The following is a 17,683-nucleotide window of genomic DNA, read 5'->3' as shown; positions in this document are numbered from 1 at the left end:
TGTGATGATGTAATTGATGAAAGTGACTAGGAAGGTCTATGACTTTGGGGGGTGGGAGAGCTATAATTATTGGTTCTTTGGCATTAACTTAGTAGAGACATGCTGCAGTGTTTGTGGGGGTGTTAAAATCATTCGACCAGATTTTCCCGCAACGACAAGACTGGCGACGTACACCGCATATTTTGCTGTCTAGTGCACCATTGATAATTTGCTCCTTATTTCCCTACATTTCTAATTAGAATAGGCCATAGCAAGAACGGCGGTGAATCGGAAGCAGAGATTAGCTGCTAGAAATAGTAACAAGAATCTCCCAGAGCATCTTCATCTTCACAATTAATAATTGAGGGAAAAAATGAACCTCGGACTGAAGCAGATTGGAGCTCTAATTAATTCCAGGTCAAAAGCGAAGCAAATTTTAAGAGATTAACAGGTTCATAAATTGGCATTTCATCCAGATACAGGATATTTTAATCTAAATATGAGGCAAGAGCTGGGACCAGCGTAATCTAAGAGTCCTCCAACTTCTTTGCTTCAGGGACCGATATTCGTTGAAAGAGATTTTGCTGCAGCCTCTCGTCCAGTTTATTTGCGCAAGTGTTTTTGCCACTGTTTCAAAAGAATTATGCTCTTCAGAGCAACAATCAATGCTTAAAAACATAGTTTAAAAATACTTAAAAGAAAAGAATCATTAATAATACGTTTATATTGACTTGACAATGCAATGTTTTAAGAACCCAACTTTCAACAAACGCAGATCAGCAAACACATTAGCACATCATTAAAATGTAATCAGAATTTTAAGTCAATAAATCACGCAACTCCCAGGCCACCAGCGCCATTATTTTCCAGACTAAGTGGCAACGGCGTTAAAACTGGCTTAATTGCAGGAAAAGTGCAATCGCCCTTGACTTTAATAGGGGTGGAGCTATAATAATTACCATCTAACTGTTTTCCGTAAGGATTATGGCGGAATGGTGCAAAAGTCCCCAGAAAATATGGAGTGACATAATTAATGGCGTAAGTCACTGACTCCACAATTTCCTCTTTCTTTTGTATCGTTCGAGAGTCCCCACAATGTAGATACGCCATCGCAATGGCCCAAGTCCCCAGGAAAATCTGAGCCATTACTTGCAGCAATGAGGAGATGAGCAGAACTCACCTGGAAGCGTTGCGATATTATTTTTGCAGAACAAAATAAACAAATGTGGAGAAATTCAAAAATCAGGACTAAGTTGGTCCGAGTCCTGTGTTAACACCAGAGACCAGCCCAAAACAATCGTGCCAGTTGGCAAGTAACACGCTACTTCCACGGTGATCTAGAGCTATTGTAGTGATGTGACTGCTAATCTGCATTGGAATGTGGCTTCTTCACCTCAGTAGTTGTTACATTATTGCAGAAAAACAAGTATCAATAACATCAGTGTGCACGCCTGAAGCAGGGTTACGATAATAACAGTGTGATAATATTATTGCCCTGATTTGAGACTCAATGGTATAATCATGTGTAAAAAATGCAGAATACTTGGGATTCATCTCTGTACTTGTATTGCAAAGAGCTTGTCAATCAGGAAAAAAACTGAAACTGCTGGAAATAAACAGCATTTCAAAAGAAAAAGAAAGAAGGGCTTGCATTTCTATAGTGTCTTTCACGACCTCAGTACATCCCAAAGCGCTTTGCAGCCAATGAAGTACTTTTGAAGTGTAGTCACTGTTGTAATGTATGAAACTCGGCAGCCAATTTGCAAATAGCAAGGTCCCCACAAACAGCAACGTCATAAATGAGCAGATAATCTTTTTTTAGCGATGTTGGTTGAGGGATAAATATTGGCCAAGACACTGGGAAGGACTCCCCTGCTCTTCTTCTAATAGTGCTATGGGATCTATTACGTCCACCTGACAGGGCAGATGGGGCCTCGATTTAACGTCTCATTCGAAAGACTGTACCTCTGTCAGTGCAGGTCTCCCACAGCACTGCATGGGAATGTCAGCCTAGATTATGTGCTCAAGTCCCCTCTGGAGTGGAACTTGAGCACACAACCTTCTGACTCAGAGGCGAGAATACTACCAATGAGCCATGACTGACACTTGTCGCAAGATAAAGACAGGTTAATGTTTCAGCATTGACTCTGCCAGAACTGATATGGCTTCTTGTTTTCTAGGTTTATTTTGGTGGGGAGGGGAGCATTCATCAAGTGGAGGGGAAATGCAACACATTCCCATTTGTGGCATCTAGTTTTAGCATCAAGTAGTGCATGGTTAAATGCAGAACTAAAGCTTCTGGTACTCTGCCCCAATCATGTGCCACAATCCTAAAATTGGAAAGACTCCCCTGCTGCATTAGCATGACATTTTTCCATTTCCCAAACCAGCCAACCTGTGACCTCTCTGAGTGAGATTGCTCAGTTAGGGGAAGTTTTATGCTGTTGGTTGCTGAGCACTAGCAACTAGGTTGAGATTGCTCAAACTAATTAACGTAGGACCATTACAGCTAACAGATAGACCAGGAGACTTTCATCCCAAGAGTCTGGACTGCATTATGTTACATTGTTTACCTGCAGTTGTAACCTGATTTCTGAATAAGGCAGGCAATTTATCCAAAATTTTGGCAGTGAGAATCTATGGATGTGGAAAGTGAGGATCATCACTAATTAGAGTTCTAAGACTGATGAGTATTATTTGTGTCTGTATGTGCGTGTACTTAATGAACTGATCTATTCAGTCATGAATTTGCATTGTGTGATATAAGATACTTGTCTCATGCCTCATTGAAGTGATCAATAGACTCTGCATGGTTGCACTTCAATAAAAGCCTAGATCATGAACTACAAAGCACATTATTTACAAGTCAGTTCAGATATCAAATCCAGATACGCAGCAAAATAATGACACAATGAAGTTCAGTCGCTGGGTTTCGAAGTTTTACTTAACAGTACTTTGCATTACAGTGATGAACATGTGGAATATTAAAGGATAAGACACTTGAGTAATGTTGCAGTGTTAGTGCTGGAATAAGACTCAAAACTAAACCATCGCAACTTTCAAACTACAAAGCAAGACTGTGCTTAGTACTGTAAATCCAATCATTGATAGATATAAAATCAAAAGCAAAATACTGCGGATGCTGGAAATCTGAAATAAAAACAGAAAATGCTGGAAAAGCTCAGCATCTGTGGAGAAAGAAACATAATTAACGTTTCAGGTCAGAGCCCTTTTGTCAGTTCTGTTGAAAGGCCTTCGACTTGAAATGTTAACTCTGTTTCTTTCTCCACAGATGCTGCCAGACTTGCTTAGCTTCTCCAGCATTTTCTATTTTTATTACATTGATAGATATACATCATTGCAACCCTTAAGTTGCAAACAGTGTAAACCGGTAATGAGAAAAGGGGTTACAAAAGATATTTTCTCATGACATTATTTATGGATAGGGCAAGTGATTTATCACTCAGAAACTGACATTTCATGACCTCCCGAACTTGTGGTGCCAGGGCAACAAATCGCACTACCACGTGGGCAAATTTATGGGATGTTGCGCCACTCCAAATTGCGCTATTTATGAGAACAGGCTAGCTGTTAACCAATTGGACCAGGTGGCTCATTGTAATTGTTAAAAATCTCAACAGCTATTGTTAATTTTGTTATGGTTTTAATGTGTAAAAATGTTGCCCAAGTGTAACTCCATGTTGTCTCTGTGAATGAAATCCCAGTACATTCAGGACAGCGGGACAATAACTGTGTGCTGTATTTTGCCTTGATTTCAATACAGTGAAGATACAGGCAGGAGAGTTTAGTCCCAAAGCACCATGCACTGCAGTAAATGCAGCTGTTTTATAGCATATCTAAGTGGAGCTGCCAAATTAATGCTAATTAGTGGCCATTTCCTGTCACAACAAAGACAAGGTGCTATTTGGATTACAGCTGTCTGTTGCAGTACTTTGAAGATGTTATGGCCAGAATCACTTGGCCCAAGTAATAGAACTGTTCTCACGTGTGCTTCTGTGGAAAAAGAGTAGCTGAAACTGTTGTGCAACATTTATTATTGGCATCACCCACAAGCAGTGGGCTGATGCTTTCATACCACAATGGCAAGATTTGATTTGCATCAAGTGTTTGGCAAACACACTTAAAAGGTTTACTGGCTCCCGCAATGGTTTAGCATGTTTGCCAAACATGTGATGCAAATCAAATCTTGCCATTGTGGTATGAAAGCATCAGCCCACTGCTTGTGTGTGCTGCCACCACAGTAATAAACGTTGCACAGCAGTTTCGGCTACTCTCTTTCCACAGAAGCTGACAGTCCAAGCTGAGCTGACAAATCACAGCTGAGGTTAGGGCTAGAAGTACTACAATAAACCCCAGTGTCCCTGAGCTAGGGAGGGGAAAATCAGCTAGTGTTTCTCTTCTTGATCACTTTGCAGTAACCTTTGTTGATAAGGAACTAAATCCAAAGAAGACATGGAAGCAAATTCAGCCAGACCTCAGCACTAATGTGGTGTACATTACTGCATAAAATGGTGTGCCATCCTAAAAGGAAAGAGGCTTACAAGACTTAGAGAAGGAAAGTATCTTTTGTGCCTCCATATTGGTAATAAAAGATACAGTGGTTCTAATACTACAAAAGGAAGAATAAATACTCAAAAACAATGGGTGAGGACAAGACGGGACTTGGCTCTGATTCCCTCCATCATAAACAACCTGTTGACATTCATTGCCTGGGTTCACACATGAAGAATTGCCACTTGGGTGAGGTGCCAGATCGTGAACACTGCCAGTAGATCTGTATCCCAGTATGAGTCAGTGCCTTCAGGAGAGGCAAGGAGAAAATGGGGAGGGGCAAATATAAGGAACACGAAAAATGCACTGTTCTTCTAGAAAGGACAATCGCTGTAAATCCAGCCTGTGGACAATTACAGTCACAAGAAGTTAGATTTCTCCTTAACTGTTTGTTAGAGGTGCTGCTGTATGTCACCTGCTATAAACCGTTGATTTTGATGCATTCATGGAACACCAAATATGACAGCAGGGACTGCCATTTCCTGAATGATGTTGAAAAGATGTGAAAGATTTCATTCAGCTTGGAAAAAGAAAGCAACTCATCCGACAGTATGTCTACACTGATTGTAAGGGGGTGGAGGTGATTCCACTGTGCTGGGAAAGAATTTGTTCGAGTGGGAGACAGTGCGATGAGTATGGGTTTCAGTGAGAATGCAGGGAGGCAGAAGGGCTTAGTTCCAAATCTGAAAGAGAAACAGTGCCCCCTTGTGGCACTTCCTCATGCATCGGAGTTAGTGCAAACTTGCCGAGTGTTGCTGACGTAAACTATATTTTTAATAACCTGCGTTAAAGTGTCCTTAACCTAAAAGGTCAGGTCCACTTATCTCATTACATTTTGTAATGGAAGCCAGTTATTTCATGAACAAAAATAGCCCAAAGATGCCCTGTAGACATTGCATAGCTAGTCTGCTTGTGACTGACACTAAAGTGGGAAATATGTGGGTAATAACTGTTGAAGGACCAAAAATAAAGCGAATTACAGATCATAAGATAAATGTTAATAGATTCAGATTAGTAACTTGATAGAACTAGACCCTAATAGAAGCAGATATAGGAAAGAAATACATAGCACCTTATCACATGATCAGACTGTCTTAAAGCACTTTGCAGAATGAATTACTTTTAGATTGCTGTGACTGTTATGTAGGCAAACTATATACAATTTGTTTATTAAAATCTGCTATTATTTGGTTATTTTATTTGCTTTCCATATGATTTTTAAAATATTCTTAATAAGGGAATATGTAGGCAATGGCATAATAAAAGAACTGGCAGTTTCTAAAATTAAATGCTGTTGGATACAGTGTTTCTATTTTAAATTATAATAAGTCACTTCTTATAAATAGTTCAGAGTTTGTAAGTGAGTTCTGTGGTAATCTGATGGGTTATGATATGTGACAGTCTGGTTGAGCTGTTGACAAGCCTTTCCATTTGTGTGAGGCAGCCCTCAAGAGACCCTACAAAAAAAAATAGCCCTTAGGGGTTACTGTAGTCATGCTGTGTTTCCCCATTGATGGTAATGCTTTTAAATTTATTTCTTTATGAATCTTCTGCTGTGGGTTCGGTTGCAATTTGTTACAATTTTAAATTTCCTAAATATCATACTTAATTACTTGGACGATGTAATTTTTTGTATCGGAACATTTGACAAAACAGTGGGGTTACAGGCCAAAGGTCACGCAGTCTACTGCTGCCATTCCTTTGTGCAGTTATGTGACTAGAACAGAGTTATTTTACATGACTGGGGTGAACTTGAAATAACATCAAAGAAAGTAATTGATATAAGTCCATGCAGAAAGAATTGTTTCTATCAATTGGGTGAACTTCGACCTCTGTTGCTAATGTATTGCTGCACCTGTTAGTACCATTGATGGCTACTGTCACTTGATGAGCCAGCACAATATAAAATATGAGTGAAAAATACACTGACTTCAACTAATGTTGATGGTTTTGGCATTAGTAGACACCATTGCTCATGCTATTTATTTTCTTCCCACAGAATGCAACTGTAATCACAGGTCTAGGCGTTGTGTGTGGGATCCTATACTATACCAACAGACTGGAAGTGGTATACGCTGTGTGAACTGTGTCGGTAACAGTGAGGGAAAACATTGTGAGAAATGTAAGGAAGATCACTATCCTCTAAGACCAGGGGTACATTGTCAGCCCTGCAGATGCAACTCAATGGGTAAGTTCATGGAAATAGAATTCATGCCATTTATAGTGTTAGGGTTGTAGGAGCTGATAGTTGAAGCATTTGACGTAAGATCCATTGATCTTGATTCTTAATCCAATCAGTTCAAGGATGACATTGTTAAGCATTTTTATTTTACTTTAAATGAATCATTCTGATCTTGGGAGTGTGACCTCTGTGGCCCACTTTCCACCTTTAATATATGATATCAATCTCCAAAGATGAGTTGGTGAAAATCTACTGTTAGTTCTTGTATATAAACAGGACCAGCACCATGTGTTTACTTTGCTGCAACAGGAGACCTGAATGTGATGGCAGATTCATAGACCCACTTGTGGGTCTATTTTGCCATTGCTTCCCTGCAGCTCCAACTGTTTATATTTCAGAGTCTAGCCGGTGGAAGGAGAACCAAGCATTCGCAGTTGGCTATGCTCCCTTGATTTATAAGCAACTTTTGTTCTGAGAGGAGAAAAGACAAACATAATTGTGTTTTACCAGTCAGTAAATTTTTTTTTTTCTGGGCACTTCAAGTATATGTTCAGGTGATTGGACGCTTTTATCTGAGCATAGAATCATAGAAAGTTACAGCACAGAAGGAGGCCATTCAGCCCACTGTGTCCGTGCCGGCCAAAGGAGAGCTATCCAGCTTAATCTCACTTTCCAGCACTTGGTCCGTAGCCCTGTAGGTTATGACACTTCAAATGCACATCCAAGTACTTTTTAAATGAGTTGAGGGTTTCTGCTTCTACCACCCTTTCAGGCAGTGAGTTCCAGACCCCCACTACCTTTTGGGTGAAAAAATTTCTCCTCAGCTCCCCTCTAATCCTTCTACCAACTACTTTAAATGTATGCCCTCTGGTCACTGACCCCTCTGCTAAGGGAAATAGGTCCTCCCTATCTGCTCCATCTTGACCCATCATAATTTTTTATACCTCAAATAAATTTCCCCTCAGCCTCCTTTGTTCCAAAGAAAACAACCCCAGCCTATCCAATCTTTTCTCATAACTAAAATTCTCCAGTCCTGGCAACATCTTCATAAATCTCCTCTGTTACCTCTCTAGTGCAAACACATCTTTCCTGTGATGTGCTGACCAGAACTGTACGCAGTACTCAAGCTGTGGCCTAACCAATGTTTTATACAGTTCTAGCATTACCTCCCTGCTCTTATATTCTGTGCCTCGGCTAATAAAGGAAAGTATCCCGTATGCCTTTTTAACCACCTTATCTACCTATCCTGCTAGCGTCAGGGATCTGTGGACATGCACTCCAAGGTCCCACTGTTCCTCTACACCTCTCAGTATCCTCCCATTTATTGTGTACTCCCTTGCCTTGTTTGCCCTCCCCAAATGCATTACCTCACACTTCTCTGGATTGAATTCCATTTGCCACTTTTCTGCCCACCTGACCAGTCCATTGATATCTTCCCGCAGTCTACAGCTTTCCTCCTCACTATCAACCACATGGCCAATTTTTGTATCTGCAAACTTCTTGATCAAGCCCCCCATATTCAAGTCCAAATCATTAATATATACTACAAGGGACCTAGCACTGAGCCTTGCGGGACCCCACTGGAAGCAGCCTTCCAGTCGCGAAAACACCCGTCAACCATTATCCTTTGTTTCCTGGCACTGAGCCAATCTTGGATCCAACTTGCCACTTTCCCTTGGATCCCATGGGCTTTTACTTTTTTGACCAGTCTGCCATGTGGACCTTGTCAAAAGCCTTGCTAAAATCCATGTACACTACATCAAATGCGTTACCCTCATCGACCCTCCTTGTTACCTCCTGAAAAAATTCAATCAAGTTAGTCAGGCAGACTTTCCCTTGACAAATCCATGCTGACCTTGATTAACCCGTGCCTTTCTAAATGATGGTTTATACTGTCCCCCTGAATCAATTCTAATAATTTGTCCACCACCGAATTTAGACTGATTGGCCTATAATTACTCAGTCTATCTCTCTCTCCCTTTTTAAACAACGGTACAACATTAGCAGTCCTCCAATCCTCCGGCACCACGCCTTTAGCCAGGGAGGATCGGAAAATGATGGTCAGAGCCTTCGTTATTTCCTCCCTTGCTTCTCTTAACAGCCCAGGATACATTTCATCCGGGCCTGGTGATTTATCTACTTTCAAAGATGCTAAACCCCTTAATACTTCCTCTCTCACTATGTTTATCCCATCCAATATTTCACACTCCTCCTCCTCCTTAACTACAATCTCTGCATCGTCCCCCCTTTTTTGTGAAGACAGACGCAAAGTATTCATTAAGAACCATACCCACATCTTCCGCTTCCACACATAGGTCTCTAATAGGCCGTAATCTTTCCTTAGTTATCCTCTTGCTCTTTATGTATTTATAAAACATGTGCAAACCAGAGCGTATGGGAGCTGGCTTTTTAATCTCCACTCATTTAGGCTGCAAACAACTAGAAGTGCCAGCGCCACTGAAAGGCAGGAGCAGCATTTGCCTTGCGAGGCACCCCATACAAAGGTTCAGTTTGGGGTCTTTGCATTTACTAGACAATGATAAATACTACCTACTTAATCTGGTGTCAAATCGACACATGTACGATCGTGAAAAGGCATGTTTGTATAGATAATACAAAAATAGTTGAAATGATCAGGGATCAGCTATTACCTATGAATAGTTATCCTTTCACTGGATCTGCTCGTCGCCCCTGACTGCAATTGCACAGGCTGCAAGGCCCTAACACCGCCCCTGCCGAAAGGTGGAATCTTTTTTAAGAATGGAAATGGCAACAAGCAGAAATCGGGATAGTGGAGCTCCAATATTTTATAATTTAAAGTTTACCTTTGCCTCGTTATCAAGGTACCACAGTGAGCAAAAGCAATGAATATTGTAGGTTAGTTATGGTTACATTATTCATGTACTATCTGCACAGGTTCCTAGTTATTGTATAAAATACAGATAAAATTAACTCTGATTGGTATTATCTGGTCCTTAGTGACATAAAATTGGTAAACTAAAAGACTCCATGGAATGTCTTTGTTTTTCACACAGTGGGGGTAATTTTCACTTTGCCAAGGTAGCATCAGGAGTACCCAGGAAATAGGTTGCCCTACCTACCCTCGAGGGAAGGAAAGAGCTTGAAGAAAAAATTAAGAAGGAAGAACAGATTTGATTTTGTACATTGTTTATATAGTAAACAATGCAGTGGAGTACATGTGATGATATAAGCAAAAATCAGGGACAGCATTATTCAAAATGCCCTTTACCTCATTGTTGAAACATCTGAAAACTCTTCATTCAATGAGCTACTTTTGAACTGTTACGTAAATAAGTAAAGCATCCTGCAGACAGCCAAGAGATTAATGATTGGTTAATGTGTTGTAAAAGAATGATAGTTAGGACTTCTCCTTTCTCTCCTTCAAGTAGTGCCATGGGTTTGTCAATATCTACCTGAACCGTGGTTTTATATCTCGTCTAGAGGGCAGCACCTCTGATAATGCAGCACTCAGTTCCTTAGTATTGTACTGGAGGGTCATCCCAGATCATAATCTTAAAATCCTGAGGTGGAGTTTGAACCCACAAACCTTTGACCCGAGGTACAAGTGCTACCAACTGAGCCAAGGTGACATAAACTACATTTCCTACTCTTGTTAAAATGCTGTAGTTTTCATGTTTTCTGTGTCTCTCAGGTTCCACTGGTAGCGGTTGTGATGCCTATGGTCGCTGTAGGTGTAAACCAGAAGGAGTGATTGGAGACAAATGTGATAAATGCCAGCCTGGTTTTTACTCACTATCCAGCACTGGTTGCAAGTAAGTGAACTGATAACTCCTCCTCCTGTCTGGAGATTTTTTTCTCCAATGAATATTGATGACATATTACAGAGGTTGCATTTTTAATGTAAAATAAAAACAGAAAATGTTGGGCAGTCAGTATTTGTAAAGAGAAAAGATAGGCCAGTGTTTTGGGTGTAAACTCTTTGTCAATTCTATACTTGAAACAGTTTTGAGATGCTGACGGGCCTAATGTTTATTTCCAATGTTGTCTGTTTTATTTCCAATTTGCAACGTTTGAAGTTTTCTTAACATTTCACCTCTGCATTTTCAATGTTCTATAGAATGTTACATCACAGAAACAAACCATTTAGCTCAGTAAGTCTGAGCCGGTGTTTTTGTACACATGAGCCACCTAATCTAATCTCATTCTCCTGCTCCCTGTAAGCAACCATCTAATTCCCTTTTAAAACAATTCATGGACTCTGCTTCAACAACGGTATGTTGCAGAAAATTACATATTCTAACCACCTTCTGTGCAAAGAAATCTTTTCTAACCTCTCCTTTAATTCTTTTATGATTATCTTAAATTTGTACCATCTTGTTACCATCTTACCAATCAGTGGAAACAATCCATCACTGTTTACCTTATTATAATCTTGAAGTGGAGTTATCTGTTTTTAATATAATGGGTCATTTGCTGGCTCTCTCTGCCTTCCGGATGTTTCTGCCTCTCTCTGTGTTTTTTTTTCTCGGTTTTTTTTCCCTGTTTGTTTTTTTGTTGAATGTGTATTCGGGGGTTCTGCAGGTGACACCTCTCTGTCTGAACACGGTGATTGCCTTGGCAACGGGCAGTTGCAGGGGCAGTCTGTAAACACCATGTATTGTTCAATATGTATAAATGCGTAGGCTTCAAGGAGCTCTTGAAACATTTGCCTGAGGAAGGAGAAAATCTCCGAAAGCTTGTGAATTTAAAATAAAATTGCTGGACTATAACTTGGTGTTGTAAAATTGTTTACTATAATCTTGAAGACCTCCATCAGATCATCCTTTAACCTTCACAGCCCTGGTGAAAAAGCTTTAAATTCTCAAGCCTCTCTTCATAACTGTAACATTTCATCTCTGGTAACATCCTAGTGAATCTACACAATACCTTTTTCATTGCTTTTATTTCTTTCCTATAACAGGGTGCTCAAAACTGCACACAATACTGTAGGCCCAACGACCAGGCAGAAGATTAACAAATAACTGATGTGCAAGTGGCACATAGCACCACAAATATTTGCACAGTTCTCATTGCTCACTGAACTGTTTCTCAGCCCTTTGCCAACACTACTCTTGAACAGGTGTGTACCATCTCCTGCACTCACCACATGGGCAAGCAAGGGCACAAACCCTATGGTAGCTCACTTCATTACTACCAACCAAACTTCTTCATTATGAGAAATTGCCTGTGATCCAATACACAGAACGGCTATGGGACCACATCCAGGGTGAGAGACAGCATCTTCAGGACAGGGTGGGAGGAAATTAGAGGAAAAAAATCTGCCCCCTGCAACACTTCAATATCCCGCCCAAATGAATCGCTGCTTTATGCGCTGTTTATCTATGATTATTAAATTGTGTTTTGTATTGGCAGGCGTTGTACGTGTAATATGGCTGGTGTTACAGAGATCTGTGACTATGAAACAGGAAGATGCAACTGTAAATATAATGTGGAAGGATCCAACTGTAACCGGTAAGTGTTTTGCAACAATTGCACTGAGTTAGAAAAATCTGCTTCAATTTTACAGCTTTTTACACCACAATTACAATTAATAGTAACCAATATATTGTTCTGCAGCCCTACAGTCATATTAGTAGAATTTGAAGTAGTTTGGGCTGCTTAGTATTTCTGAATAGCTGTTTTCCACAACTTATTCTCTGCAGTTTCAGTCCCTCCCTCTCTCTGTGAACTCGCACCTGTAGGTGTCAGTGCTACAAAAATACACAATAGCACATTTTACAAAACTGCAACAACTTTAAGGACTTTAAAGTCGGTTTCTATTGCCAATTTAAAAATCTAGATTTTCTTTTCAGGTATGATTTTTAATGGGGGATTATCAATGTAAAATATTCGGACCATAAAAATCTGAAACAAATCTGCAAAATACAAATCGCGCCCTACCCTGGCTGATATTTCACGGTCAGGGTCCCATTTGCATTTTTTAGGCAGGCTCTCCAGCCTGTGATGGGGTTGGTGGGGGAGGAGGGGGGGGAGCACTGAACTGTGGCAGGTTTCAAAGGACTACCCCAGTGTAACGGGGTCAGCAGCCCCTGGAGCAGCTGAAGAAAGGCAGAATTTAAAAAAAAAAATTTCAGATCATGAGTCGAGGGAGTTGAATTGATCACACCTCCATCGGTTTGAGTCACACCGAGGTGGAGGAGGGGATTAGGGACTGCGTGACTCAAGTGGAAAATCCTAGCCATGGGTTCTAATGGCTCAGTGTGTAAGTGCCCGGCATCGCGTGGAACTGAGCTGCATTGTCGAAGGAAGCCTTCAATTCCGTGTATGTGCTGAGTTAGGAGATTTCAGTCGAACAGCATTATTAGACAGTGCTGCAATTAGCCTTTAGTGCCCCTTCTCCATGGAGTTGAAAATTCAGTCAGGGTTCCCATTCCTAATCGGCATCCATTGACCTGTGTCGGCAAATGCACGCGGCTAAGGATAGGAATGAGCCTTGGCTGTGATGCGCCACACATTGCTTAGTCTGTCGGCAATCACTCTCTAAGCTCACACTTGCAGAGTGACCATCAGGGCAGCCACTGTCCTCCGTCATGAGTTACAGGAATTGTAACCAAACTTGAATCTGCACCTTCAGGAGAGAATAACTGGAGGGGGAGAAAAGGACAAGAAACATAATTTTCCGAATGTTTGCTTCTCTCCCACAGTTGCAAGTTGGGTTATTACAACCTTCATCCAGACAACCCCATGGGTTGCTCAGCGTGCTTCTGCTTCGGGCATTCATCAGTCTGCAATGTGGAAGGTGGCTACAGAGAGGATCGCATCACCTCCACTTTTGATTCAGGTACTGCAGCAGCTCGACTGCAATGGACAGAGGTGTCACTCATCAGCGAGGGGACGTCTCAAAAAATCGGTCTTGACAGGAATTTAATTAAAATGTCATTAAGAATGACAGTGGGATCATGGGCCAGAACTCATGGTGGAGCCAGTGATGAATATTCTGCTCGTTTATTTTATTTGTAGATAATGGGTAAATTATAAACCATAAAATCCAACCTGAGTATGGAAGGAATGGCTGTAATCTAAATGAAAAGGACTTGGAATGATTTGCTTGTAATGATCTTAGAAGAACGGGGCAGAAGTTGCTCGGAGTGGTGAACCAACACTGCTCGCCGATCCATAGATTTACACTAACCCACTAACTTACCGTGGTCTTTTCATCAGCCACTTCCTCTGATAGGAAGCGGAGAAGAGCCCAACATCAATTCAGGCAAAGCTAGGACCCTGGGAGAACCGAGACGATCACACTCTCCCCTCGACCAATCAGATCACAGCATTTTTGACAAGCTGCGTTCACTGTCTCTGCAGGCTTGAATTGTTAAACCAGGAAGTGAAAGATACAACATTAAAATAATTGTAAAAACAGTTATAAACAGTGAAAAAAGTGAGGATAAGAAATAATTGAATTAAATAAAAGAGACAGAAGGGAAAAGTTTTAAAAAAATTTTTTTAAATGTTTTTTTTAATGACCAAAAACTATTAAAATAAGGAGTAATTAGACTCCACATTTTAGTGTTTGGCAGTCATTAAGACTTACTGTGCTGTTAAAACTTACTTTAGACCTATATTCTTAAGTGTATCTGTTTGGTGGTGTAATTAATTACTTTCCAGCTGGGCAGATAAGCAAGCTGGCGCTTTTTCAATGATTTCTCTGATTCCAGCCGGTGATATCCCTTTAATTCGAAGCTGTCATATTGCCGGCGAACCAGTAGGAGCAAGTTCCGATTTCCACGTTTCACTGCACATGTGCGAACACCGGAACTTGCTCCTCCATTTTGCCACTAACAACGGAGAGCGCTGTTCAACTCTCCGTTATTTTATGAGCAATTTCTGCCCCAACATGTTACTGTCATATTAGTGTTAAAGTATTTAAAAACATGAACTACATGCGATCAGTTCAAATACAAGGTTACAGTTGTGTGTAATTAAACAGAATTATCCTACTCCATCTAAAGATGCGGGTTGTTCATTTTATTCATAAGATAAATGTGGCAATCAGATTATTAAATGCAAACTGTGCTCAATAACATAACAAAGTGGAATGGGTGCATGTGTGCAGATTTTCAAACCCAACATGTCCACAGAAATGCATTTCTAATTCCTTAATAGTTTTTTCTTAAGTAGTTCAGATGTTAAAACTTATGTTGAGAAATAGAGGTGGGATTGCTGCAGAGAATGAAGCAAAGTTCAGGGGTGAGGTTTACCGCTGCCCTGACTGGGATTTCCCACCACCAATGGGACTGCAGCTGGCCGCTCCTTCCTCACCCATTACATGCAAATGGCAGGGCCCAGGTACTCGGAGGATTTCCCTCCCATCTTCACACTTACTGCTGCTGCCTGAGATCGCCATGTGGAAGGTGATGGTAGTCTCTGGGTAGTGGTGTTAAAGGCCTCGAATTCTGCCAGTCGAGAGACAGGATCCTTTAGCGGCCTCCACTCTCTTCAAATCGGTCGGAGCCTTGCTGTCGTCTTCAAGGCTCTTCTACTTCTTTAAGGTCTATGCCAGCCTCTTTTGGTGCTTCATTGTCACCGGGATTTTCCACCCTAGCACTGGTGAACTCCCTTTTGACAGCAGGAATCCCGCCAGGAGCCAGCTGTGCATACGGAATAAACCCGGGACAGAAAACGGGTCGGGCTTGGGACAGATCTGGAAAGGTACCTCGCTCCACCAGAACTCCACCTGGAGAGAATTCCTCCCCCCCCCCCCCCCCACCCCATGTTTTTGACTGGGGACATCTAAAATGGACTCGGGATTCCCTCAATGGCCCAGCAAGCTTAGGTGGTGAAAGGTTGAACCATATACAGAGTAGGACGGTCCAAGATTTGACCCCCAGTTAGTCAAGGTGGCAGTTGGGTGCTACAACTGGCCTCGGCACCCTTAGATTAGGAAGAGGAAAACCAGCCAGTATTCCTGCTCTTGATTGATATTCAGCTCAGCTCTGATGTTCCCACTGCTCGATTAGCCGGCATGCACCTGCAAACACTCATTGTCCAAATGAAGAGGTTCTGGAATGCAACCAGTGTCCATAGAACCATAGCCCAGCAAGGAGTCAATCCTTCAGGAGGTGGATAGGAAACATTAAGGTGGAATGTAACTATACTCAGGCTGGTGGGTTGTAGAATGGCTATTCCCAGCTTTGCATGAATCTGTGCTCTTACTTGTAGCAGTAGAAAGAAGTGGAAAACTGATAAACTCTATCCCCTGCTGTACACTCTTAAAAGCTGGAAGACCATTCTGGGGCATTTCAACCCCCGCCTGAACCAAAAAGCTGTTTTCCATCTCAGAGGATATAAAATTAAAAACTAATCATGTGATGATTTCCTCATGTCCTATTTTTCTGTGTGTATGATTTATGAAATAATTTTCCTATTGATAGTAGCCATTATGAAACTGCAGCCACTGCATTAACATCATTATCTCAATCACAACCTTGCTAAACAAGTTACCCCAACCTGAAATACTTCAGAAAAGGAATACACCACAACACACTGCCAATAGTTTAACATAATTAAATTGCCAGTAAATTATATAGGTTAGAAAATGCTGTCAGTGATGTTAGCACATGAATGCACAACATACTCATGTCAAATTCCTCTTCATTATATTGAAATTAAGATAGTGAAGAGAGAATTTGATGTGAGCTCATTCAATGTTTGTCCAATAATGTCCCAGACAGTGATTTCCAGAGTAATATCTTTATATGGCTTAAAGTTAGTGTTGTTTAACTTATTTTAAATTAAATTCCACAAGCTTTCGGAGGCTTCCTCCTTCGTCGGGCGGATGGTGGAAAACCATCCGCCCGACGAAGGAGGAAGCCTCCGAAAGCTTGTGGATTTTAATTTAAAATAAATTTGTTGGACTATAACTTGGTGTTGTAAAATTGTTTACAATTGTCAACCCCAGTCCATCACCGGCATCTCCACATCTTGTTTAACTTACTAATTACAGCTAAATTGGGATAGTTCTGTAAAATTAGATTGTTGGTTGTCATTAATAATTCCAAAGAATGTCTGTTCTTGTGAGCAGATGCCGAAGGATGGAAAGCACAGCACCGCAGGGGACCTGATCTCCCTCTGATGAGATCATCATCATCACGTGACATTATCGTTGAGGCCAGAGATAACTACCCAATATTCTTTGTTGCTTCAGGTGAGTTGATAACAATTATGGGCATTTCATGTATTGGCTTCACAATTTTGTTATTCCTGATTCATTTGTAAGTATGTGGAATTGCTGATACATGCTTCGATAAACTGCCCATATGAAATAGGATGCAACAACTTGGAATTTAAATGGTTTTGATTACTGTACTTTCAGTGATCTCCACCTCAGGCATGGCAACTTTTTGACTTGTTTTAGAGTCTCTTCAAGAATTGGGAATTTGCAGTATTGCACAGTCACAGATGGCTTGTGAATCTTTATCTCTAACACTCATTACTTTATAATATAGACATGGACTGTGGGATTTGGGCTGTCAATTTTGCTGGAGCTTGTAAGGTTTACAAGTATATTGACAATGACTATCAATACTGATCTATTCTGATGCTGTTTCTTACATTCTCACCTTAAGAAAAACGCTACTTTTAGTGACATTTTATGTTGTTAACGTGAATCATTAGATTTTCAGGTTTGATAATACTGGAAACTCATCAATAAGTCTTGAAAAATTGTTAGTATCGGCAATGCTTATATTTTTAAAAACATAATGCTCTGGGGCACTCTCTGACATTGGCATAGCATTGTAACCCCAGGGAAGTACTGAACTGTTGCCTACCTCGCTTGTTGACATTATTTACTCTCTTACTACTGCTTTCGCATTGACTCTCAGAAGCTGTCCCATCTCTGCAGCCCTCGTCAGTGTAACATATATGGAGAAGTGCACAAGAACGACACAATATAATTTTTAAAAA

The 17,683-nt window shown here is 40.9% G+C and overlaps 1 protein-coding gene across 1 annotated transcript in view; it reads left to right on the top strand.

Moving 5' to 3' along the window:
- The window catches only part of LOC137325402 (laminin subunit gamma-1-like), a 69,709-nt gene that overhangs the window by 23,773 nt on the left and 28,253 nt on the right, over nucleotides 1-17,683 (top strand). The window contains exons 2-6 of the mRNA XM_067990471.1: nucleotides 6,551-6,739; nucleotides 10,407-10,527; nucleotides 12,128-12,226; nucleotides 13,420-13,556; nucleotides 16,800-16,922. Coding sequence (XP_067846572.1) covers nucleotides 6,551-6,739; nucleotides 10,407-10,527; nucleotides 12,128-12,226; nucleotides 13,420-13,556; nucleotides 16,800-16,922 — 669 coding nt within the window. The remainder of the gene's footprint in view (nucleotides 1-6,550; nucleotides 6,740-10,406; nucleotides 10,528-12,127; nucleotides 12,227-13,419; nucleotides 13,557-16,799; nucleotides 16,923-17,683) is intronic.

The sequence above is a fragment of the Heptranchias perlo genome, chromosome 9 (genome assembly GCF_035084215.1).
Source record: "Heptranchias perlo isolate sHepPer1 chromosome 9, sHepPer1.hap1, whole genome shotgun sequence".
Taxonomy (NCBI): Eukaryota; Metazoa; Chordata; class Chondrichthyes; order Hexanchiformes; family Hexanchidae; genus Heptranchias; species Heptranchias perlo.
This window is presented reverse-complemented; position numbering and strand designations above follow the sequence as displayed.